The 27,198-nt window shown below is 46.0% G+C and overlaps 1 protein-coding gene across 1 annotated transcript in view; it reads left to right on the forward strand.

Annotated features, from left to right (window-relative positions):
- LOC147730469 (cyclic nucleotide-binding domain-containing protein 2-like) overlaps positions 1 to 27,198 on the forward strand; it is an 822,009-nt gene that overhangs the window by 676,720 nt on the left and 118,091 nt on the right. Inside the window, 1 exon segment of the mRNA XM_086954071.1 lies at positions 209 to 304. Within this exon segment, the coding sequence (XP_086810197.1) occupies positions 209 to 304 (96 nt within the window).

The following is a 27,198-nucleotide window of genomic DNA, read 5'->3' on the forward strand; positions in this document are numbered from 1 at the left end:
TTTAATTCCCGCTACAGGTTTTTATATTTTATTGTCTTTTATATTTCTGAATTTGATACATTAGTTAATAGTGATTTTAGGTTTGAAATTAATGTATGTACTTTTATGATATAAATATATCGAATAAAGTATTTCAACAACGAAATGTTCTTCTTGTGTTTGGTCCTCACTTGTCAGAATTCACAAAGCTGCATTAGCAGGAAAGCAGTCCATGATGCTGTCCACACCTTACGGTACAATCCACAAAGGTTTTAATGCTGCTGTTTACATCAGAATTGACGAGCTGCAAGTGGGTGATTGCATGGTAAGCCAATACATAAGGACTCATTGTAGAGTGTCATTGTATTAAAGAAGGTGATATTTATTATTACGATTGCATGGCGTAGATACAATTATCATTTGAGGGATTACCCTTGCTGTTTCCACATATTGAGGAGATTAGAGGAAGATAGTATGTATCCACAAGTTTGACTTCATCTATCATACTCTGTTGTATCACGCTCCATGCATAAGTGCTCCTTCAAGATTGAGGTCACACTCCTGGAGCATTGCTCCGAATTTCCAATGTGATACCAACTACTTTTCTCGTAGGCCGTAATACAAACCCTCAACCTACCAGCCAAGCACAACCACCAAGAAGATGGTACTTGTCTGAAAATGCAACTTTATCTTTTTTTACTCTCTCTGCTTCACTCAGTGATTAAGCAAAACCACAAGTGTGCTATGACATGATTGGAGCACTTTACCGGCCCTCGTGCATGATGGACAATGGACATTGTTTCCACACACAATATCAATCATTTACAACAAGGAGGGTTGATTTTTAGCTGATGACCCAGAAGTGCTTTGGGGCATCAACTGGGGCAAGAAGCCCTATACAAATCTTGCAGTACAAGCTAGTACAATCTTGAAGAACTGTGTCTTCCTTTTGTTTTTCAACTTTTCCTGGATTCTGAAGCCAATAATCAGTAGTCAGACTAGTGAACTGGTCATGGTTGTCTTCTTGATTCAGCAGACATATCTCTCCATCTGTACTCATTGTCTTGGACACTAGTAGCAACCTAGGAAGCAGGGGATAAGTGGGGTCACTAGAGCAGGAGGAAAACTAATGTGACAAAGGGAATATGTTGACAGCTTTCTCCTCATCCACCAAATACATATAGTTTCATGAAGTTGGCTTAGGAATCAGAACGTGCAGGATAGCATGTCCTCAATTAACTAAGACAAACTGCTGAAGGATGACCACCAGCTTGTTCTGCATGCACTCTAGATCTAATGTAGCCCACCACTCACCCAGTATCAATAAACCACACATAGTCAGATTCCATACATGACTACGGCAAGAGACCAGTGCTTGAGGATTTGGAAAGGCAATAGCCACTCTCCCCACAGAAACAGAAGTTAACAGTCTTGCAATAATAATCTGCTGCACCATATAGCCTGGATGGGGTTGATGGATCCAGAATTTGTGTGCACTCCTGCATGTAAATGAGAATTTCTTTTGGTGTTTACTTGTCCTTGGCAATGGTAGACCCCTTCCCCATTAATTGTAAATCTGAAGAAAGTGCCAGAGCTAGTAGATGTATTGATAACCTTTTTTGTCCTTTTTATTGAATCCAGTGTATTTCAAAATCAAGACTCTTTTCTCTTCGGAGTCATTCAAAGACGTAATGTAAAATAGAAAGCAAGAGATTTCCAGTACAGCCGCCAACACGTTTTTTACTCCCAAAATGAGCTTTTCAGCCTTGGGCTTCCTCAGGGCTGTTGCGTCAGTTGTAATGTACAAGGTTCCCATGTATGTATATTTTAAATGTTTACCGCAACACCAAAAAGCATTTTAGCCATCATGTGTGATTCACAGGGTTAGCATGCATGTATAAGATACATGTTAGCAGCAATGCCAAGAAACATTAATGCACAGTTCGGAAATCATTCAAATTAGGAAGATAAAATAGGTAAATACAGAGAGAGAACAAAGAGAAAAAAGAAAAAAGAGAAAAAAATAAAAAAATAAAAGAAGATGAAAAGAGAGAAGAAGAGGAGAAAGAGAGTAAATATACGTCACAGTAAAATATTCAATCCGAAAAGATGGGAAAGAAAATATAACAGTATTGCGATATATACATGTCAATTTGGTTAAGTCATCAAACACATGTCAATCAAAAGCCACATACAAAAGGAAATGTATACATTGGTTGAATGTATACATACGGTTATGTTGTGGCATAATTGAGAACCGTACATATGAGTCCTTACATGAACGTAAAAAACATTATAGAAATGCCAAAACGTTAGCACATATCATACTTTATTATTTGTTGGTTTTGTTTCTGAGTCAAAGTAGTGTAGTACTGAAGATTCTGGATACGTGTTATAAACATCGTCGTACCATGACGATTTTGGTATCAACAGACCGGTAATGATTGAGATACTATGCACAAGCATTTCCGTCATATTCGAGTGACGAAATCACCCTGGAATCGGAGTTTCTGTCTTGAACCCTCGGGTTCCATTTTGTGAATGACAGCCATTTTGTGATTGCCCTCACCTAGGCTAAAAGACTAAAGCCAAGATCGGGTCAGAAGGACACGTATACCTTCGCTGACTCCTCTGTGACCTGGGCGAGCTGAGTCCATTGCCTGAAGCCAAACCTGTTCGGCCAGTTCCTTTCCCAGTGGCCGAACGAGATTAGCATCGAAGCACAACATGTCATAAACCTTTCATCGCACACAAACTATGTCCAATCTCACATACACCTGTCTCTGTTTCTTTCTTTATGACTTGCTTTACGATGAGGAGGTGCCCGTTTTTATTAGGGGTCCGTCGATATCTGATGGAAATATTGGGCCTTGCCGGATAGTTGATTGTGAGCTGAACAAACTGAAATAAGGGCTTGTCATCATGACTCTGCTTTTTTTTTTGTAGTGGAAATATGTGAATGGTCAACTGTAAAATAAGGAATGTTTCCCTAAAGCATAATATTTTGTATAAAAAGAGAACGCTGGCTTTGTAAGATTGAGCAGTCTCCTGAGAACATACACCATGTTGTACTTCGAGGATACCTGTTACTGGCTGCAGCCAATAAATACGATCTTTGACTTCACCTAGAAGGCTCTGTGTGTCTGTAGTCTGAAACAGGAAGAACTCGAAGTCTTCGGGTGTGTACCCTGGCACCGCTGGGTTCTTAAAACCCGGTACTTCAGTAGTAGATCTTCCTATCATTGAGATGGTTTTCATTGTGGATTGTTGGTGATGTGGTGTATAGCCTCTTTTCTCAAACCTTGTTATTGTTTCTTTACATTTTTGTTCAAAGATTGATTCTTCGCTGCAATTTCTTCTGATTCTTAGAAATTCACCCTTGGGTACATTAGTGATGTTATGTTTTGGATGACAACAGTCATCCCATAATATGTAATTTACTGCTGTGTCCTTTCTGTAGAGTTTGCTATGTAGTTTGTTATCTTTGACATGGAATGTTAGGTCCAAGCAGTTTATTTCGGTTTTGGAGAAATTGTAAGTCGTTTTGATCATCCATGGGTTATCATCCAGTTTCTGTAGAAATCTCATTAAGTGATCTTATGCTCTCTGCCAAATGCAGAGGATGTCGTCGATATAGCGACGCCAGAAGTTAACATCCAAAACATAACATCACTAATGTACCCAAGGGTGACAGTAAAGTTTTTCTATCCACAATAAGAAGGAGCCATATTTTTACTCATTCATTTGCATTCTCGCTTAAATACATGGAATCTATAAAGTGTGATATGTGTTAATGTTTTGACATTTCAATAATGTTTTTTACATTTATGTATGGACTTATATATACAGTTCTCAACTATGCAACAACATAACTGTATGTATACATTCAACCTATGATGTATTCCTTTTGTATGTGGCTTTTGATTGACTTTTTTTGACGACTTAACCGAATTGACGTACATATCGTATTACTTTTATATATTTCCTTCCCTCGCCTCTTTTGGATGGAATATTTCACTATGACTCATGTTTACTCTCTTTATCCTCTTCTTTGCTTTCTTCTTTCTTTTTTCTTTTGTCTTGTTTTTTTCCTTATTTTTTCTTGTCTCTTTTTTCTTTTGATCTTTTTTCTCTTTGTTCTCTCTCTGTATTTATCTGTTTTATTTTCCTAATTTGAATGATTGCCGAAGTGTGCATTAATGTTTCTTGGTGTGTCTGCAAACATGTTCATTATGCATGCATTCTATCGCTGTGAATCATACATGATAGCTAAAATGCGTTTTGGCATTGCGGTAAACATGTATATTATACATGCATGTGAACCCTGTAAATTACAACTGACGCAACAGCCCTGAGGAAGCCCCAGGCTGAAAAGCCAATTTTGGCGGCTTTACTGGAAATCTCTTGCTCTCTATTTTGTACTACGTCTTTGAATGACTCTGAAGAGAAAAGAGTCTTGTTTACGAAATACACTGGATTCAATAAAAAGGACTAAAAAAGATTATCAATACATCTACTTGACCTGGCACTTTCTTCACCATATAGCCTGGATCTATTGGCCTGTAGCCAATGTCATTCGTAATAGATGTATTATGGATGTCCCCCAATCATCAGACCCCCACTAAACAGAAAAGGAAAAGGATGGAGCACTTTATAGATAATACACACACATGTTATTGTTTAGTTTATGGAGGAAGGACATAGGGACAGTAGGAGTAATTTATAGTGTAGGATGGCATAGCATTTCTAAGCCATGTGTAGGACTTTGCTCCCATTAAACTAGTTACACTTCTCTGATCTTGGGAATGCATTGAAATAATCAATGGAATATTCACCCTCCTTTACCTTCTCAAACTCAACTTCTCATAAGGATTATTCTGAGTTCATTTGAAGAGTTTCTATTGGTTTCCCCAATTCGTTATATGTTAATAGCACAAGTACTACCACAGTGGCTTAGAAATGAAAGAATAATTTCGTTGTCGATCTTTGAGGCACACAAAGTGGCCTGTTTCAAGACTGCTTGCATCTTATTTACAAGCAGAAAATAAAAGAGGTGCTGAGTCTCAACCACAGTCCATGTTCTTACCAATACTAGTTTTTTTCAAATTATTTTTATTTATTTTCATTTATAGTGAAATAACAATTGTACATGAACACCATTCCGACACAGCAGCACAGTGCCAATTAAACGATACAGTATAAGTCTTTATCCCTGCGACCTGCTGTACTCCAATAAGCTGCTTAATACCAATGCCTACGACAGACTAGTTAAGTGTGTTCCTTCTTGCCTATGCAGTCCCTCCCCCCTCGTAGTCCACCCCTCCCGCGGCCCCCAGGCAACTCACCTGGTGTGACTCCCTTCTATATGTTCGGTAGCTAGCCTATACCCCCGGGATTCCATGTCTCCAGATCTTCTCAAACTTCTTTTACAACCTCTTCCCTTTTAGACCTCTCAAACTAGAATTTTACAGTGTTCCATCCCCACTTTCCATTCTCTAAGTGATGGGGGTCTCACATCCCCATCTCTGGGCGATGTACCTCTTTGCCACCATAAATCCCACATTCACCAGAATCTTCTGATATCTCATGAGGTCTGAGGGCCCCCATACTACCAGCAGAGCCGTTTGGGGTTTCAACTCGAAGGTATCTCCAACTGCTCCCTCCAGGGATCTCACAACCTGTGCCACCAGGTATGAATAAGTGCCCCCTCCATACCACACTTCCTAAGACAATGGGTCTCACCCCCTGCCACTTTTGTGAAGCAATGTTCGGATGTAGTACGTCTTGTAGAGGAGATCTCATTTAATTAGTCGGTAGCTGTGCTTAGTTGTGACTTACGTTGGAAAGCTCAATGCCTGCTGCCAGTCCTCGTCATCAACTTCCACTATCCTTGAGATGTGTTAATACCCCCTATTTATTTCGCTGCAGTGTGCCTTATTTCAGAGATGTCAGTTTCTGTCAGACTCGCCCATCAAACATTCTCCTTTCCAACGGAGAATTCTCCTTTGTCTCCTCCTCTTTATCTATGCACCCAAGGAAAGCATGCTGTAGTTATCTGTATTTCAGCCACTGAGTAGTCGGCATTTGATACTCCTATTGGAAGTGTCCTTCAGGGCACCCACTTGTCTTAGTCGTGTGCCTTCTGAGAGGACTAATCTGCAGCAGGTACGACAGCCAGGGGAGAACAATCATTTTAAACATGGCACCCTTTCCTAATAGGGACAGCGGTAACATGCTCCAGTGTTCAATGTCTCCTTCCAGCCTCTGAATCAGCAGGAAGAGGTTGACCTGTGTGTATGACGCAGCATCTCTGATGATCCGTATACCCAAATACTCGAACCGGTGAGGTTCTACTCGTAAGGGCAAAGGCAGCGGAGATTGCTGCCTCCAGCCACCCATTGGGAAGAGGAGGGATGTCTTCTGTTAATTGGCAAATCTTGAGAATTCCTTAAATACTTGGAATAGTTTGTGAACGTGAGCTAGAGATCGCTCCGTTTCCATCAGGTAAAACAGTATACTGACTACATCAAGCAATATTCTTTCTCCCCAACCTGAGTCTCCCGTCCAACCCCAAATTTGTGCATCTATCCTCATGATTTCTGCCAGGGTTTCCACTGCCAGTGAGAAAAGCATCGGCGAAAGAGGGCATCCCTGTCAATCAGTAGGGAACCTTTCTGAGAGGCAGACGTTGACTTTCCTGGCCTGAGGCTCCTTATAGAGCAATTTAATTCAAGTGATATACCGAGGCCCAAACCTCATTGGTTCCAAGAGTAAGAACAGGAAAGGCCAATTCAACAAATCGAACGCCTTATTGGCGCCCAATGACACGATGGCGCAGGGTCTCCCCTCTGTGCCTGTCTGTCCTATGTTGTTATGTAGGCACCTCAGGTTCTGTTTTATCGAGAGATGTGACATAAAGCCCATCTGCATGAACCAGGTCAGTCACCACCGCATGTAGTCTATTGGCCAGCACCATGGAAAGGATGTTTGTATTTGCATTGAGAAGGGAAATGTATCTATATAAATCACATTTATTTTAAGGTTTCCCTACATTGAATATGAGGACAATGGTTGCCATGCATAAATCTGCTGGGAGCGTCTGGATACGGCGTGCCTCGCAGTACTTCGAGAGCACCGGTTTGGCAACTCTACTGGCTATTTTGTGAAAGAGTTCTATTGGTAGCCCACTCTGGCCACGGGTCGACCCTGCCTAGATCTGAGCCTGTTCCACCATAATTTCTGCCTCTGTAATGTCAGCCCGCAGCATTTCTTGTTGGGCATGACTCAGGGTCATCACTGGGCAGTTGTGCATGAATTGTCTAATCTCCTCCTCTGGGGCCTGACAGGTTGTGGGTGAGTGCTGTATTCCTTCTCCAAAGCCTCCACCTCTTATTCCAGTGTCTCTAGGCATTTAAGTTGTTCTCTCCTGCCTCCCACTTCTCCTGCGAACAGTAGGCCCCTCATCATGGCCTTATGTGCTTCCCAGATTGTACAAGCACTTTCCAGTGTGCACTCTTTCTCTCAGTAGGAGTGCGCAGTCGCAACATCGAGTGCCTTTACCACCTGTATGTTGCTCAATCGCCACATGGCCATCCGCCACTCCCGGGGTTCTCTATCCCTGCTTGTAATCAGGGTGAATTGCACTGGACCGGGATCAGATCGCTCATGCCAGATACTTGGCCTCCGAGAACCTGCCCTGGGTATCACTAAGTGTCTTGGCTATACTTGTTGACAAGTGTAGACTGAGTACTGGCAGTGTGAAATCAGTGCTAAACTAAAATATTTATTGTAAAGATATCAATACCCACCAGTTTGGATCATCATGCATTAATTACATATTTGGAAATCAGATTACACAGATGTATCCTTGATTCACTGTCCTCAATACTTTTATTTAATGGAATTAGACTTGAATGTTGACGTTATTACCAACCATGCAGTCATTTTGTCATTTCTAATATTTCCTTGCTGAGTATATTCATGAAGGCTTCTCACAAAAATAATGACTGACATTTGGCTAGATACATAGATGCTATTTTTTTAAAGATATATAGTTTGTTTTATGCCTGTCATGAAATTGGATTGAAGCTTCTAAATTATATTACATTGGTGACTTGCATGAGGGACCTACGCGCCCTATGCAAATGATTGTTTTCAGGTGTTTTAGTCTGATTTGGTTAATTGAACTGAACTAGAATTACTAAATCCAGAGTTCACTGATTTGTTCCATGAAAACTCAATGCAGACCATGACTTTGTTGGTAAGAGCAAGTAAATAGCTGTAGAAAACAAATTATTGTGAAGAATCATATTTATAATTATCCACCTTTTCAGGTAAACTAAAACAAGGAGGAGAATTTGTGGCGTATGTGACAGCCCCAAAACGGGCCTCCCAAGTTTCTGTATTTTGGACCTTAATAATTGAGTTGAGTTCTATGCCATATCTTTTAACTTCATTTGGAAATATTCAAATCTTGTCTTTGACAGCTATGGGACCTTCAGGCCTATGAGTTAGTGTTGTTTGTGTGCAAATTGCATTTAAGCCAGTTGTAGCACTAATTTAAATATGGAGATAGTTGCCATTTGTGTTCACTCCTTGTATGTAGTTCTCTACATGGGGGTAAGTAGAATTCTATGCTAGCCATAGTAATACATAATTTCAGTTGTTTAGATAGCAGCCGTGTAAACAGTAAAGTTTCACTACTGTTTCAGGACTAGGGGTCCAACTGTGCATACTGTTCATTTAACCAGGTGATCTTTGCTGCTGATTGTATCAACCCCAGAATATTGTAGTACAAGAATATTGAGGACTGAATATCAAAATGTAAGCACATATAAGGAACTTTAGGTGTTCTATTTTTTTTTTTTGTAAAAGATATTTTATTAAGGGAACAGAAAAACAAAACAAAGTAAAAAGGAAAGGGGGGATGAGGACCCATAAATTGCAAATCAGAGATGTACCCACGCAGGGGTCAATACAAAGAGGCCAGGCAGCAGGAAACGTTTATGAAGGGCTGAGCAGTGTCAACACAGAGGGCAGTACGCAATAGTGCAAAAAAAAGAAGAAGTTCCAAAAAATGCAGATCGAGAGAGTGTCAAGCCTTCTGAGAAGCCGGGAGGGGAAAGCCCGCATGGCATCGGGCAAGTCAATGTAATCCAGAGGCTAGGTCGACCAGGTCCGTGCACGCCTCCCCGCAGTGCGGCCTCGAGGGAATCAGCATAATGTGCAATATCATAAAAGCAAATCGTCCACATCCCCTGTCAGAAAGGAAAGGCAAACCCAAAAAAAGAAACCCCCCCCTCCCCAGAGACTCCAACCCCCCCAGTGCGCCCACCCCCCCCCCCGATGGTGGCGGCCAGACAACAACCATTCACGGAGGCACGGATCATACTTGAAACAGATGTAAGGCACGTACAGTGGGCGGGCAGACAGCGGACGGCAACCCTCGAGAAAGAAAGCGGACCAGTGGGCCCCATCTGAAAGCAAAATCCTTAAAGTTGTTCCTAAAGATATCTGCCATCCGTTCCACACTCAGCAGCCTCCAAAGTCTAGCAAACCAAAGGGAAAGAGCCGGGGCCTCCTTCTTTTTCCAAGAGGCAGCCAGAGTGAGTTTGGCCGCTCCCAGGCAGAGCCAAAAGATGTGCTTGTCGGCCCTAGTTTGGTGCTCCAGAAGCGGGTCCCTAAGGCCAAGGAGCACAAAGCCAATGGAGTCTGGAACCGGGTAGCCCAGGATCTCCCTAATATGGGACAGTATCTCCTCCCAGTAGGGGCGTATGATGGGGCAGTCCCACCAGATATGGCGGAAGTCCCCCAAAAGTCCACAGCCCCGCCAACATCTGTCAGATGCTGAAGGAAAAATCCTTTTCAATCGGGACGGATATAGATACCAATCTAACATAGTTTTCATATGTGCTACCCTAAGATCGATCGAATGATTAAATGTGTGTAGGTCGCGCCAAAGATGTGACCACTCTGCATCGGAGATATCTCTGCCCAGGTGCCCTTCCCACAACTCCATGTATCTAGGGCGAGGTGAAACAGCCGTGGTTAACAGCAAATCGTAGATAAAGGATATCACCCCCTTCATGGAGGACGTGCGAGTAATGTAGGTCTCAAAAGCTGTGGGAGGCCTCGTTGCAGCATCCCTCACCTCAGGAGACAGTGCCCAATGCAGCAGCTGGGCATGGCGGTAGCGTTCAGTAGGTGGCACACCATAATCGCGCATGCAGTTGTGGAAGGTGAGCGGCTCATAGCCATGAAACAAGTGTGTAAGTGCCTGGCAGCCTCCCGCCTTCCAACTGCCAAAGGGCCCCTCAACTAGCGCCGGCGGGAATGCAGGATTAAAGTGAATAGGTGTGAAGGGGGAAGGAAAGGAAGTCCACCGCTCGTCATGAGAGATCGAGTCCCTGACCTTCAGAGTGGTGCTAGTAGGAGTGCTAATGTATGCGTTGCGAGGCCGATCCCCTTTCGCCTTCCAAACCAGGTCCCAAATAGAGCGCCCCGCCACACTCCTGTCCATGTGCAACCAATGCTTCTCCGACTCCATTTGAGTCCATTCAGCCAACACCCGGAGTTGTGCCGCTTTATAGTAAAGGAGCATGTCCGGCAGGCCAGCTCCACCCTTTCTCTGAGGTCGGCGAAGCGTAAGAAAGGAAAGTCTGGCTCGGCCCCCCTGCCAGACGTAGCGCAAAATCATAGTTTTCAGTCGCCTAAAGAAACCCCCGTCCAAGGGAATGGGGAGGGCTTGGAACAAGTACAAAAGCTTGGGGAGCAGCGTCATCTTGACGGCATTTACACGCCCAAGCCAAGAAATAAACATAGGTTTCCAGCGAGTCAGCTCCGCCTGTATCTGAGACAGCAGAGGAGGAAAGTTAGCTGCATATAGGGTGGCGACGGAAGAGGTCAGCTGGACCCCAAGATACTGAATGGAGGAGCCCGCCCAGGCCAGGGGAGTGAGCGGTCGGATGCGCTCTACTTCAGAGGGCGGGAGCGTGAGATTAAGTATGTATGATTTGCCGGTATTCACCCGAAACCCCGCCACCGCCTCAAATTGGGACAGCACGTCCTGTACCCGCGGGAGGGAGGTCCCGGGGTCAGCTAGCGACAAAAGGACATCGTCAGCAAATAAAGAGATTTTATGCTGTTCCCCCGAAAAGGGGAGGCCCACAATATCCGGATCCTCACAAACCCTAATAGCAAGAGGCTCTATGCTAAGGGCAAAAAGTAAGGGGGATAGGGGGCAGCCCTGCCTCGTGCCTCGAGAATGAGCAAAAAATGGGGAGACATGGCCGTTCACCATGACCCTCGAACGCGGGTCGTGATAGTTGGCCCGGAGCATAGTGATGAACGTGGGGGAAAAGCCGAATGCCTGTAGAGTGCTAAAGAGAAAGTTCCAGTCCACCCGGTCGAATGCCTTTTCGGCGTCAAGGCCAAGCAGGACAGCCGGAATCCGAAAGCGTTCGGCCTTCTCAATCAGGCCCTTTATAAAGCCCGATTGATCCGGATGAATGAGAGCGGTCATAAGGTCCTTAAGTCGGGCGGCCAAGATAGAGGAATACAACTTAGCATCAATATTCAGGAGGGCAATGGGTCGATAGGATTCACACCTGGAGAGGTCTTTCCCCATCTTGGGAATTATCGAAATCATAGCCTCCGCCATAGAGCCCGAGGTGTGGCCCTCATCCCTCATGGTGTTGAAGAGGAGCACCAAACGGTCCCCCAACTCGGACGCGAACGTCTGATAAAAGGAGGCCGTATAGCCGTCCGGGCCCGGTGCTTTATGCGGCTTGAGAGACCGAATGGCAGAGAGTACCTCCTCCCTAGTAATCGGGGCCTCCAGAAGGTCATTCCACTCCTTGGAGACCTGCGGTAGCGCCAGGTTCTCCAGGTATGCTCGTTGGGCGGACGGCACCAAGCGGTCCGCCGAGTACAGAGCAGCATAGAAGTCACCAAAGAGCGCTGCCTTATCCGCGTCCTTGTGTTCCACTACCCCGAAGTGGTTCCGAATACCACCCACATATTCTCTTTCACGTTTATCACGGAGCTGTCGTGCTAAGTGCTTCCCCACTTTATTGCCCTGCGCGTAGGAGAGGCGCCGTAAGCGCAGAAGAGTATATTCTGCTCGGTTATTATAATGCGCCCTGAGCTTCCCTCGTACCGCTGCTAGAGGACGAAGCGTCCTTCTAGAAGGATTCTGCTTATGTGCAGTTTCCAATGTGGTCAGTTCCGCCTCCAGCGCCTCCCTCTCTTCCCGCCGAAGTCTATTCAGGGCGGAGTTCAGAGCAATGCATGTACCACGTGTCGACGCCTTAAAGGCGTCCCATTGGGTAAAGATCGAGGTGTCGCCAGTCTTATTCAGCTCAAAGAACTCCCTAATGGCTGCCCGAAGCTTCTTGCAGGATTACTCATCTCGTGTGAGGGATGCCGGGAAATACCATTTGCGATGAGGGGACGAATCAGGGGCCCAATTCAAGCATGTCGCCAAAAGGCTATGATCCGAAACTGAAAGTGGAAAAATTTTGCTATCACGCAGGTCACCCTGTAAAGATTGATGCACAAAAATATGGTCGAGACGGGAGTATGTGTGGTGAACATGTGAATAGAACGTGTAGTCCCTAGTGTGGGGGTGGAGGGAGCGCCAGCTATCAATAAGGCCTAGACTTAACAAAGTATCACGCAGCTCCGGGGAAAAGAGACCCGTCTCAGTCCTCTGTTGATGCGAACAATCAAAATCTTTATCCCAAACCAAGTTGAAATCCCCCAGCACAATCAACGCTCCCTCCCCAAAGTCCCCAATCACATTCAAGAGAGTCTCAAGGAACCCATGCTGTCCCGTATTTGGAGCATAGACCACCACCCATGTGCAAAGTTTACCCATGAGCATCCCCTTCACCATCAACCACCTCCCTTCTTTGTCCCCCCGCACCCCCACAGGTTGAAACTGAAGGGCAGATCGGAACAAAAGGGCCACCCCACGGTGCTTAGTAGTGGCAGATGATTTATAAATCAGGGGATACTGCCTGTGCTTGAGCCTGGATTCATCTTTGCGGGCCAAATGAGTCTCCTGCAGGCCCACCACATCCAGTTGATGATCTAGAATATATTTCCAAATCTTTTGACGCTTCTGAGGCGAGTTAAGGCCTTTAACGTTCCAAGAGCCTATCGTAACAGGCAACATCGAGACCAACCTCCCCACCCAGCGCTTCCAGTAATGCAGCCCAACTCTAGAGACAAACCAAACACACCACAGCCACACCAGGTCCCAATCCACCACCACTGGGGTCCATCCCCAATAAGCCCATCGGAGCCCACAGGAGTCTCAAAAACAAACCATAAAAAAGGGAAAAAGAAAAGTATAGAAAGAACAATGAAAGTCAGACATGACCGTAAGGGTCGGGGGTAGAAGACCCAGGTAATGCCCCCCCGATTCCAGGGCCGGGGTAACCCTCCATTGGAGAAAAGTCCCACAGAGTACCTGAGATGGAAGAGCCCTCCGGCCCCCACCGGCCGCTGATGATGGGGCCTAAGCCGCCGAGGAGCTGTCCACTCGGCTCGATTCAGTCACTTGGGCCACCGAGGCCAAAGCATCTCCCCTCTCATTCTGGCTCGCTGACGGGGAAGGCCCCTCCGCTGTGCGCTGTCGGCCCGCTCTCTGCCAAGGCGGGGATCGGGAGCGGCGACGTCTTCTCGGTGAGGCAGTAGCGTCCGCCGAAGCAGATGTTTCCTCCATTCCCAACAGGTCCCTGGCGTCCGCCACAGTACGCACTTGCGCCAGTCTATTTTGCCATCGGAAGATGAGCCGAAAGGGGTGACCCCAGGAGTAGGACACCCCATGTTCCCTCAGGAAAGCCGTGACCGGGCGAAAGTCCCGTCGCTTCTGCAGGGTGGAGGCCGCCAGGTCCTGAAAGAGCTGGGGGCTGTGTCCGCGAAAAAGCAAATTGTTAGTGTCTCTCGCCTTCCGCAGAATCATCTCCTTCAGCTGAAAGTCGTGGACACAAACCAAGATGTCGGGGGCGGCGAGCGCGCGCCACGCGGCAGGCCCACCCGATGTACCCTGTCCAGCTTGACTTCATCGCGTTCGTCCTCCGCCAAGATGTGTAGAAAGAGAGCCTCCACATATTCCCGCAGATTTCCACCGTCTCCATCTGAGGGCACCGCTCTAATTCGAATGTTATTGCGACGGGACCTGTTTTCTAGATCCTCGCAGTGGGTCTGAAGATCCAGATTCTGCTCACAAAGCTGGAGCAGGTCCTGCTGTAGCTGATGGACATCCCCACTGAGGCCCAAGTCATGGTCCTCCAGGGTAGCCACACGCTCACCAATGCCATCTACATCACGACGGACTTCACGGAGGTCGGAGGCCAGTTGCGCTTTCAGTTCCGTGATATCCTCCCTGATGGAGGAAAAAAGCTCGATCAGGAAGGCCTTCGTGACCGGGCCGTCAGCGTCGTCCTTGGTCGGTGACTTGCCAGGGCCAGGGGGCGAACCAGACGCCCCCTTCCCGGGACCTTCCTTCCCCGGTTTATTCAGGCGAGTCCTAGTCGACATGGTGCGACGTCCCAGTGCCGAAGATAGGAGGCAAGATGGCACCACTTCTCCGATCGTTCGCCGCTGACTCTGTCCAGCAAGGCCCCAGACAGGACGGCGCCTCCTTGTCACCTCCGTACGGCGATAATTGCCGGCTGGGTCACTGGAACCACAGGCGGGCTTGTCACAGCGCCACTGTAGGGGACACGCACAGAAGAGCTTCACTCTGTCGCCAGCCAAAGTCTCGAGTCCCCTCTCGCAAAGGGTCGAAGCCGCCCAGACAAAGCCCCGTAGGCCGCTCCGGAGCAAGTGCGTCACCAAAGTAACACCTCGGCCAAGTCCGCTGTCCCGCGTCGTAGCTCGACGGGAGAAGGGACAAACCAATGCAGGGCGCCTCAGGAGACCCAGGAGAGTCAAAGCCGGGGCTGAAATCGCCCCAAGACCGCTAAACAAAGCTATGAAGGGCTCGGGGTGCCGGAGGAGCTCGCAGGCACGTCTTACTCCGTCGCCATCTTGGCCACGCCCCCCAGGTGTTCTATTTTTAACTCCAGATCACATCCCTTTAAGGTACATGTATATATAAATGTATATGGAGTTAGGTATAGAAAATCTAGACTTACTTAGCTGTCTTTTCATTTCTTTTGTTCTCAATATTGTGTCCCATTTGAAGTGGATTCCATACTATCATAAAGCATTTGTCCCTCCACAAGGGGGGATTGCTTTGTTTCAGGTTCTGATACTGCTTGACTTGTCAGCAACATATGACATAATTGATTACAGCATATCATTGAAGAGAGTCCCAGATCAGGCACGCATTGCCTTAAAGGCTTTAGAATTCTTTCAGTCAAAATTGCAACCATGCAGTCCAAATTAGTTCTGCTGCAACATCAGCACAGAAAGGGCCCAAATGAGTAAAGCAAGGCTCAGAATTTTCATCAATTACTCTTCAGCTTGTACAACAGACCTTAGATTTCGAGATGTATGCCAAATACACCCAGATGTACATTTGACTGGATGAATCCCAGAAAGTTAGGCATTGAATAACAATATGCCTCAACCACAGGTACCATTGGATGCTCAAAAATTCCCTTTGTTTGAATGGACCAAAGATTGAGATCCTCATAGTTGGTAAAACATACAAGAAATGTGTCCCCTTCAAAAAGACGCAGAAACTGAGGGTTCCTCTGCATACAGCATGAAAGGCAAAAATACTGTGAGTCCTGTTTGATATTGATACGTCTTTTTCTTCTCAAATCAATGCATTGGAGAAAGGCATCAAGTTATAACTGTATTTGTTCCAAACGATTCTCTCCCTAGTTTACCCATTGTTTGGAAGTGATGAGCTCTTTGGTAACTTATGCAACAAGAAAGGGCTACCCAAATTACCAAAAAGGATATATGATATGTAGGAAGCATTGATTCCATTGGACTCATCTAAAGTGTACTCTCCAATGAATGCGCTCCCTATGTTTTAAATAACTAGTAATAAATGAATTACACCCTACAAACCTGGCTGAAGAGAATATAAACCAAATGGGGACGATTCACAGAACTAATCTGAGATAAAATCCTAAACTTACTACTTTTAGTATTCACATAAGGCATTTAGTGTTAGTAAATTTCAGACTCTTACATTTACTACGACTAAACTGAGACAAAATCCTAACTTTACGACTTTTGCTATTCACAAAAGGCATTTAGTAGTAGTAAAGTTAGGAGTCCTAACTTTAGTTGTAAAGTTAGGAGTCCTAACTTTACTACTAGTAAATGCCTTCTGTGAATACCAAAAGTAGTAAGTTTAGGATTTGATCTCAGATTAGTTCTGTGAATCGGCCCCAGAATTTTTAAATAAGAAATTCTTTCTAGAAGCCGACCATGAACAGTTGCAATGAATTATATCAATTATTCAGCCAGTGAGCAACTGTTCACATGTAGCTCATGTGAAAATTGATGGTTGTCCTCTCTGGCCACGTCTCTCATAACTCACCTCATTCTAAATTGTGGTGGTGGTAGGTTTTCCAATGGCAGCCAATGTTGTCTCCACTGAAGGGAAACACCTCTCCTTTTAATGCTGCCGCAGGAAAAATGGTGAGCATTTTTCGTAGCTAGGTCTGCCATGTAAACCACGTCAGTCCTCAAAAGGAAAACGCCCATGCAGATAAGAGCTTGGTTAAGAAAAAAACGTTCTGCCTTGGTGTGGGCAACTGAAACAGGCCAGAATGTGCTTTCGCCACTCTAAATACGGCTATGGGTTTGCTCCATACTGGCTTTGTTGGTGAGCAGTGAAAAATGTTCTTAAAAGATGGCAGAGACTAGCCTGCCTAAGAATCATTTAGAAATCAAAATTGCTGAAATTCTAACATGCTTCAGTTTGTTATTCATGAATGGTTTTTTTAAATACTGTTATTAAGTCCAAGTTGAGTCAGTGGTGCAGGAACAATTTTCTGAGTTGGTGTGCTGCAGTTAATGATACATCACTGAAGTCCTACTGATTGTGAAAAATAAAAGTGTCATACAAAGAACAAGTGTAGCAAACGATCCACGTCCATTCAGCATGGGAGTGGTAAGGGTGTAGAATGTAGCTCGTAGTGCGTTTTGGCGGGATGTAAGATGGAGTAATGCATTCCGTTGTAATGCATGCCATTACAATGTGACTTTTACAATGTGTATTCCATTACCGCGCATAACCTTTGTCAAGTATATTTTTACAATGATTATGTCTTTACCATGCATGCCTTTAAAACAAATTTAATTGTAAAAGCATGAATATTAAAGGCATATGTGTGGTAAAGGTTTTCCCTGATCCCAGCCATGAGCCATAAAACCAGCCCTTGGCGCAACCCCTCCTGGCCCCAGATCTTTTTAAACAACTCGGCTCCAGCTCTGAGCCCTAAACCTAGACCCTGTCGCAACCCCCCTACCTACCAGCACTTTAAAAAAAATACCCGGCCCCAGCCCTGAACCCTAAAACCAAACATCCCCCCTCCGCCCGGATCCCAGCAATTTTAAAAAGCCAGGCCCCAGCCCTGAGCCTTAAAACTGGACCCATAGCGCAAACCCCGCAGCTCCCTGTTCTTAAAAAAAAGCTGGTCCCAGTCCAAAACCCTAAAACAGGCCTCCGGTGCAACCCCTCCAGAACCTCAGCTATTAAAAAAAAAAAAAACACCCTACCCAAAGCCCTAAAGCTGGACCCGGCCCTGAAAACACCCCCGCCCTAAGCCCTCTTGTGCAATTGCGCTTACCTTACAACAAGGCAGCTGAATCTTCAAGGCTGACTCATGGCGCAGGTCGTTTTTGATTCAAAGAGGAAGCGGAAGGCTCTCTTTGCTTCTCTAACGACACCGATTGCCACACATATACCTTTACCACTGATACCACACATGTGCCCTTACCACCAGTACCACACATATGCCCTTACCATTGATACCTTTACAAAATAATTTGTTGTAATGACATGTGTGGTAAAGGCAAATGAGTTGTAAACTCACACGTGGTAAAAGCTGTGCATGGTAACGGTACCCGTGTTGTAACAACCTTGTCGTAAAGGATATGCATGGGTAACAGCCTTGTTGTAATGACAGTTTCCCATTTTGGAGCACTGTCACGCATATACTACTAATGCATGCTGTGTTAGTGTAATTTTACAGAAAGCACATTGTCTATTGAATTGACCACTTAATGTGCATAGACATACAGCATTGCTCATAAAACTATAGAGTGCACATGCAATAATGTTTAGAAATCGGGTTTCGAAAAGTATTTATTATTTGCGCATCACCAAAAAAAGTATCTTGATTTATTTTGATGTTATGTTTTCTATGTCCTTTGTTTCCATCACAATTACAAAAAATTTGACTTATGTGTTCTTTCCTAATGGATGATATATTTTGAAATATTTGTACAAATAATTTAAAGGTATTTAAATGTTGTTGTGTGTTAGAAAGACATTTGTATCCAATTGCATTTCCTTTCAAAGTCCAGTACCCCAGTAAGTCTGTCACAAAATTCACTTAACATCCTCTAACTTTGAAGTCAGAGTAAGAAAACACAATTCTCGCTGTTAAAAGAATAATCAGCAATTTATCAGAAAACATAGCCTGGCATTTGATCTTTGAACGTAACAAATGTGACAAGATAAAAACAAAAATGTAAAGACCTCTTTATTGCTCATATACCTTCGTAAATCCAGCATATTTAATGTTGGGGTGCTGCAGTACACCCACACCCCATATGTCTAGTGTCTATGGGTTGAGTATAAATTAATTTTACGTAGTCACGTAGTACATCATTTAATTCTGAGATGCAGTTGCCATCGGCGTCCCAGTGTCAAGACCATACTGGAAAATAAAATTTGCCCTGGTAGTTTTGCTGAAACTAGCCCAACATTGCAGAAGGCTGTTAGTAGGATGAGCAATAGAAGTCCATTGTTCTCTGAAAGCAGCCCCTTATACTATCGTCCACTGGAAAAATGCCTAGGAGGCAGGATAGCCAGTCCATTCATGCATAAAGAGAATCAGTTGTTAGATATATGCCTCTAAGCAAAAGTTTTTAAAACCCTATATTTCGATGCAGAAAAAAGTCCATTCTTAACACCAGTAGTGTTTTGATTTGATCACTGATGTTACTGCTATTGTCCTGGGGCCTCATTATACAAAATTCCTGGTTCGCAAGAGCATTTATGCCGATTTATTTTGTCTCTCCTGGCCATTTGGTATTACAGAAGGGGCCGCGGCTGCTCATGATGTGACCAATTCTGTAATAAGAATCAAGCCAGGCACTAAAGGTAGGCTGGACAATAACAAAGCAGTGTTCACTCATTTACATGTGGACATGACCTCATCCAAATCAGATAACCTCTTTTAAAATGCCTTACTTTATATTACTCTCAATGACAGAGGCAATCCCTGCAATGACTTTTGGGGTCAATTTATAAGGCTCGGTCTGAGGAAAAATGGTATTAGGATGGAGGGTGGCCTTTAGGGGGTTGGCACCTTTGATCAATCCAATTTCTCTCCCTGGGAAATCCAAGACATCTTTTCTGACTGTCTCTCTCAGAACGATATGTAGGTCCTTCTTGGTAATGGGCAGATATAACCCGACAACAGGTTCCAGCGACTGTAATTCCAACTCAGCGTAGGCTGCCTGAGTTTCAATCTCAACTCCATCCTGCGCGCAATAGATGACCCTGTTAAGATTACAAAGGTCTCTTCCTAACAAATTTATAGGACTAGAATCACAAATTATAATCTGATGTTGCTCTCTGAAGTCTTCTTTTGTTTACTGTAACAAGGGCAGTACTGTGGTTGGATCGCTACTAATTGGTCATACCTACAACTTGAGCTTCTTTTCCCAAGAGGGGTAGGTTAGACCCAAACTGTTCTCAACTTTGAATGAGTGGCTACTGTGTCTATTAGAAAAGATACGTTAACCTTACTGTCCACATTTGATCCACTCTTTTCCATCCAGGTCTGCGCCAAGTATGTACTCTTCGGGATTTGAGGAGCTACGTAGCAACCAAGATGGCCGCATAGGCTCCCGGCTCTGCCGACCTCCATCTGCTGCTTGATGATCCTGCCAGATATCCTGATTTTACGCCCGACCCCCGTGTGAATGAACTGTTGCTGAATCTGATGGTGCGGTCCCGAGAATTTTATCGCCCAGATTGACGGAGTTGTGTCGTGTTTCAGATCTCGGCCTAACCCAGCTTCTGAGCCGGGGCCTCGAGTACTTGCCCAGCCGGGTTGCAGTTGAATAACATCGGCCGTGGGACTCAGACAGGGTCCGGTCTCTTGCAGTGGAGGTTATCCTGGCCTGTTTTTGGTGGCGAGCGTCTGGTCTGTTTTATACTGAAGGAGTGGTGATAGGCTTCGTCTTTGGCTGTGGGCGGGAGTCCCCGTCCCCGGCGACCCGGTCGCCACCTCCCGGGTCTGCTGGGCCGAGGCCCTCGCTCGCGGTGACGTATTGCTGACCAATAATGCACCCTCCTTTGCCGTCCGCTCTTGCCTCTTCTCACGGAGAGACCCGTCTCTCTGAGGAACCCGCCCATGCTTGGAACCGAGCGTGTGGAGGCAGATCGGATGAACTGTGAGCCGTCTTTGAAGACTGTAATGGCCGCCATCGGGACACATCAATTGCACCTGGAGACCATTGTCCATAAAATGATCGCTTGTAACATCGAAACTGGGCGACCGAGTCTGGGCTCTGTTCTATTGCATGACTTTCAACAAACTGATTCTCCCATGGTGCCCGTAGTAAAAGAGGATAGAGACCCTGTGCGCGATAAAGTTTTGACGCCATTGACCTGTTTGCAGAATACTTGCGGAATCGTTTCTCTAGGGATATCGCTGCATTCACCATCGCAGCCGATTATTGTGGAGCTACCTGGTTCTTCACTCCTTGAGACTACGACTAGCAAAAACCGAAAGTCACTAGTGTCCCTTCCCACCCTTGTGGTTCTTTTACATCTACGGAGGAAAGGATATCTGGACTGCATGTCGGTGAGGGAGATCTTACCGGCGGTGGATGCTTGCAGAGACTCAAGGTGTTCGACTGGTCTCATATTAATCTTGATTGAACCTCCTACGAACTTTGACTCTCCTGGGGCGGTAATGATGTTACCGGACAGAGTCCGCATGAAAGATCGGAGGGGTCAAGGATAAGACTGTTCGTCTGGGTCTGATTTCGGGGCTTTAGAGGACAAGGGATTCGCTAACGTAATGCTTGCGGGAGGTCGGGCGGTGTTCAACGTCTCCCCTGTCTGGCTCTGTCTATAAATAAATTTGAGTACTCTGTGGTCTTAGGACAGGGGTTGTTCGTTTCAGGCGGGGGGGGAAAGGTGACCGGGAGTTTGTATGACATTCTCCTCCTCCATTCTTCTTTTACTTTTTGTAGTTTAGTTAGTCTGGGCGACAGACACGCTGCTAGTTGGGGTTAGGCGAAAGCCACATGCAGGGGTGCAGGGTGGGGGGATGGGTCTATAGTTTTGTTAGTTAGTTTAGTTTTTATGGTTTCTTTATCTCACGCTTTCCTTTCGCTCTCATTTCATAATGTTGGGGTATTATCCTGCTCTCGTATGTATTCCAGTGTCTGGTAACCATACTTCTTTTTCTATCCTGGCGTCAATGGGTGGGCGGGGTCTGTGTGCGGGCGACTGCGTTCGGTTATATATTGCTTTGTCGTAGATCCTGTTTTGTGCTTGCTAGCGCAGGCGTCTCGGTCGTTCCCTTTAAATTGATCTGTGATTATTCAATTTTTGTACCTGCTCACTTTATCATAGTGTTTGAATGTATGGCACCAGATATGTCTGTTTCTTTTTTCCTTGCTTTTTAGGGTGGTGGGGGGGTTAAACATAAAATGAAACCTTCGTCTTATCATGTAACGTGTTGTGAGTTCAACACAATGTTTATCCTGATTCACTGCCGGACCTCAGGGTTGTCGGCTGAAGAGCTGTGTCATTTGATAATATAGTGGGTCTTATTTCAGTGTTGCGGCCGGCCTCTGCGGTTGTTGGCCCGTGCTTGTAATTTTATTGAACTGTACAATAAAGGTTTTTAAAAAATAAAAAATAAAATAAAAAGTATGCACTCTTCTAACCCCCTTAGGCACCATCATTGGTCCTGATCAAAATCTGTGGAAGTCTCAAACATCATGGGATATATTGCATTGATAGAATTCACTTTTTCATACCCCAACTACCCCTTCTCATATGTAAGTTAGCATCATAAGGCTAACTAATGAAGTTCGTATATGCATCTATGTTGAATTATTTTGCTTGCTACTTCATTATTCAAATGTACGTGTGACTATATAAGTTCCTTAGCTTAGCCTGTGTGCCACCATTTTGTGTATCCCTCTGTGTCCGCGAGCCTCACTCGCTCATCTGCCCCTCCCGCAGGAATAGAGAATTTCACTAAGACAGCAGTTTTCGTTTCTCGGCTTCCATGGCCGAAACTAACAAGTCTCTTTATCAGTAATGTTCTCATGCCCCAGAGACGCTGAAGCCTAGCTCCGTGGCCTTGAGTAAAGATAGAGATGTATCCTTTGCAGGTGCAGGTGCCTGCTGTATGATAGCATTGTTCGCTGGTCTGGGTTTCAGTAATTTTCCAGAAGGGGCGTACCCTAATGAACTGTGTTGCATTATAATGTATTGCTGTGATGCAGAGAGTCAGTCCTCTCGTTCGCACTCCTAGGAGTGAGGTCGGACAGGGCCCTCTCATATGAGTGTTGTTTGGCCTAATAAAGACTTTGTTTATTCTTCTCCACTGTCCGGCTGACTTCCTATATAGTTACTATAGGTGAGTGCGGTAAGTCACTCGGGTTGATTTGAGCCACGCTTATCAGATGGCACCCGAATAGGGACCCCGCGATAAGGATCTTTCTCACCCGTAAGGGGGTAGCAGAAGACCGGGGACCCCCTGGTCGGCACGGTGGGCCCGGGTACCCATCTGATGCTGAGCTTGGTTCTCGCAGCGCTGCCCCACCCTGCTGATCGGGAGAGGTCCCGGTTCGGATCCTACGCCGGGGTCCAGAAGGCGGAACCTGAAGCTGACCGTGTTGGTCCTGGCAGCCGGAGGTGGAGAACGGTAGAGGTCGGTGCCGCCTAAGGAAGGTGAGTGGTCCACCTGTGATTGATTCAGGAACTGGAGTGTTCCGGGAGACTAGGGTGTCTCCAGTGGTTTGAGGAGCCGGTGTGCTCTTGGGGCTAGAGTGCTCCGGGGAACTCAGAGTGCGAGCAGGCGCTCTGACAGACTTGACGAGGTTGGGGGAATATCTAGATATATTGTTTGTAGTGATCCGACCGGGTGGTACTGTGGTGAAGGCGTGGCTCATCGCGGGTGGACTCCGGTGCTTACCCTGAACTCCTAGAGTGGTGGTTCAGTGGAGACGAGACCTGGGTCCCACGTGGTAAAGTGCGCAGTGATCCATAGTGCCGCACGGGGAGCGGATTTGTTCCCCCATCCTAAGAACAGTCAGTGTACTGTTCGGTCTGCGGTAGGGTCCAGGTTCCCCAGGACTTGGTCGACGGGCCTTGTCCCATTGGTAAGACGTGTTTGGAGGTATTGTATATGTGTGTGCGTGATTTCCCAACGTATAATTATATGTGTGTGTGAACGAGCTCAAGCTAGTGCTTCAAGGTAACGAAGTTTGTTGACAGAGAAGTGTTTTGAAAATGCCGTGTTTTAGTAAGTTACGATGCTTTGGATGTTGTTGTCGACCCTCAGATACTAGATTGTCCGAGAGCCAACCCGCACCCCCTGAGGGCACTCCAAGCTTTGACATGTACGTCAAGCATGGATTGACCCCGATTTTGTTTGGTACTTTGTGGCACCGGTACACTGCTGACAATGTGGATTTACAATGGCCCTTGACGGGTTCTTTCGATGAAACTAAATTGGATTATTTGCAAGACAAATTGTTTGCTAGGCGTAGTCGTCAAAGCATGTTTGATTCCTTAAGAGTGTGGCAGAAAGAAGCCAGGAAGCGTAAGATGAGAGAAGAGAAAGAGGCTTTTAAAAAGTCCGCGCAGACTATGGCACAGAAAGCGAGAGAACATATTGGGAATGAGAACGCGCTGCGTTTGGAGCGCGCAGATAGGCTTTGCAGGTTGAAAGAAAATAAAAGTTATGTAGTGCGAGAGGATGACCCAGATGAGATGGAAGACATTTTGAATACCCGACCCCCTCCCCCTTATGCCCCGCAGCCCTTGTACCCCTCCTTGCCAGTGCCGGCCTCCATTAGTGGGGTTCCGGGTCCATCAGCCAGTGCTCCCCAACAATCCCCGCCCTCGACACCCCTCGTTTCCTTACTCCAGCCCACTTCACCTGTACCCTCCCAATTCTCTTTAGCACTCCCTACTGTTTCAGCCAGTACCACCCCCAGTCAGGAAGCGTTAACGCCGAGTCGAGGCGCAGGTAGTGGACTACTCTCACAGGTACGGAAGCTGCTTACGCGTTCTACAGTTGGCTTGGATGAGAAGAGTATAGTGGCTAATCAGGCATGCCAGTGGGCAAGGAATAATATTTACTCGTTCGAAGATATTTGGTCCACAATGAAAGATTTTGAACCCTTGATGCAACAGCACGCTTTGTGGCATATGTCGAATGTGTTGATACCGCTATGGGAACAGGGGTATGGAGGTATGGCTCCGGCGACTTTGCGAGATATACAGAGCGGAGCCTTCAGAACGAATACTGGGGTGAAGGAGGTGATGCGTAGTTTACGTGCTCTATTACAGTACAGAAATGAATTGCCCTCTGCAGGTACGCCCCATTTTCCAGGTATACATCCAATGCGTGAAGTGCACCCTATTTTTCATCCCGAGATCCCAGAAATGGTAGATCCAGTCACGAAGGCTGTCACCAGGAACAGGATAGATGCACATTTCCAGGAGCAATGGGTGTATACGCCATGGAAGAGAAGTGAGGTATTGTCATTGAAGGCACAGCTCCCAGATTCTAGGAAGAACCCGACTGCCTACTATAAAGAGCTAACGGAAGCCGCGTCTTCCACTGTAATGACTTTGGCTGATGTTGAATTGTTTTTTGGGCTTTTGGTCCCAGTTGATGTGTGGCGGCAAGTAAAAGGTACAGATCATTCGGAAGAGTTAGGAGGTACATGGCAGGAGTTACAGGATTGGGATAAGGAACGTAAGCCAGGAGAAAAGCCGAAAGCTGAAATTTTGGCATTGCCGGGGCGCATAATAAAATACATGCATTCTCTCATTCCCCCGAAGAAGGTAGATTGGGACAAGTTGACGGCTTGTAAGCAGAAAAAGGATGAGGCAGTCTCGGACTTCTTTACGAGGTTTGAAGAAACGTTCATAGATTTTAGTGGGCAAGATGTGTCACAGGACGGAGGGTTGCGACTTTTTGTCAATAGGTTTGTCATGAACTTATTGCCCGAAATTTCAGCGAGATTGCAAGCGTCGGAGAGCACGTGGACAACGTCCTCTCCTTCTGGTATCCTTAGTATGGCACAGTATTATGAGCACAGAGAAAATGAGTGTAAGGACAAGCAGGAAAAGAAGGCTAAGGATTTGAAGACTAGGGTTTTGTTGCAGCAAGTGTCTAGGGGCAGAGGAAGAGGTGCGGCACCGGGTCGCGGTGGCGGTTTTGGGAGAGGTGAGAGTAGGGAAAGACTGGGACCGAATCAGTGTGCGAAGTGCAAGCAGGAGGGGCATTGGTGGAGGGATTGCCCACTGCTTCAGTCGAATGTCGGTCCAGGGCGAGGACGAGGAAGAGGTAGTGGTGATTTTGGGAGATAGGTTGCACGGTCGGAGGGAGGCGGGAGACCGGGATGTAATTATTTTGACAACAGTGCGGACAGACAACAGTTGCAGAGGGGCGGCGGTCAGTATTATAATGATGATTACTCAGTGGATGATCTGACAGGGTTTTCCCACAACTAGGACAGCGTAGGACAGAGCGAGGGACCAGTGCCTGTGGAAGTTGATCAAAAGGGACCCTATGTCGAGGCAGACTTATTGGGGTCTCAGCAAAAATTTCTAGTGGATACGGGTGCAATGAAAAGTTTAGTGGCTCATTCCCGGGTCCCAGGGGCGGCTCTGTCTGGCAAGAATAACATCTCTGTGGGTTTTGCAGGTACCCCGGTGATTAGCCCCATTTCTAAACCCCTCACGTTGACGATTGGTCCTTTCACTGTTGATTCACCGTTCCTATTAACATCGAATTGTGGAGAAAATGTGTTGGGCTTAGATTTATTGAAAAGGTTGCACGCCACCATTTATTGTTCCCCGGATGGCGTGTACCTTACGTTAGGCCCGAATGTCGCTCGCCCATTACAGTGTTTTTCTAAAGATGACCCCTTACCACCTGAATTTCAAGGGATTCCCGATAGTTTGTGGGCTGTCAATGATACAGATGTGGGTAAAATGGATATCGCCCCGGTGGCAATAAGGGTGAAGGTGGGAGCGAGATTGCCCCGGGTTCCACAGTACAGGATTCCTAGGGAGGGAGAAAAGGCCCTGTTACAAATAATACAAGATTTGATTCGGTCTGGTGTAGTGGAAGAGACGGATTCGAACATATGTAACAGCCCTATTTTACCTATCCTTAAAAGACGGTCACCTGAAGCTACTGATAATACTCCTGATGTCTATAGGTTTGTGATTGATCTGCGCCACGTGAATAGAGTAGTGGAGCCACAATACCCAGTGGTCTCGGACATCACTACGATATTGACGATGATCCCCCCTTCTGCTAAATTTTTCTCCGTCCTGGATTTGAAAAATGCTTTCTTCAGTATTCCTGTACATGAAGAAAGCCGTTATCTATTCGGATTCTCATTGGCTGGACGAAGTTTAAGGTTTAAGAGAATTCCCCAGGGGTACACTGAAAGTCCGAGCATATATAGTCAGGCTCTGAAGGCGCAATTGGATGAACTGGAACTTCCACCTGGCAACGTCATGTTGCAGTACGTGGATGATATCCTGATAGCGTCAGATGACGAGAAGGGTTGTCGGGATGCTACTGTGAAGTTACTGCACCATTTGGCGAAAAGGGGGCATAAAGTGTCCCTTCCGAAGTTTCAATACTGTCGAACGGAGGTTACCTACCTCGGTCACCTCCTTTCGAAAGTGGGGAGGAGATTGACGCCAGAGCGCATAAAAGCCATCACTAACATGAAGGTACCTAACGCGCAGCGAGAGGTGCGCGCGTTTCTGGGCATAACATC

This window comes from Lissotriton vulgaris, chromosome 2_1 (assembly GCF_964263255.1).
Source record: "Lissotriton vulgaris chromosome 2_1, aLisVul1.2, whole genome shotgun sequence".
Classification (NCBI taxonomy): domain Eukaryota; kingdom Metazoa; phylum Chordata; class Amphibia; order Caudata; family Salamandridae; genus Lissotriton; species Lissotriton vulgaris.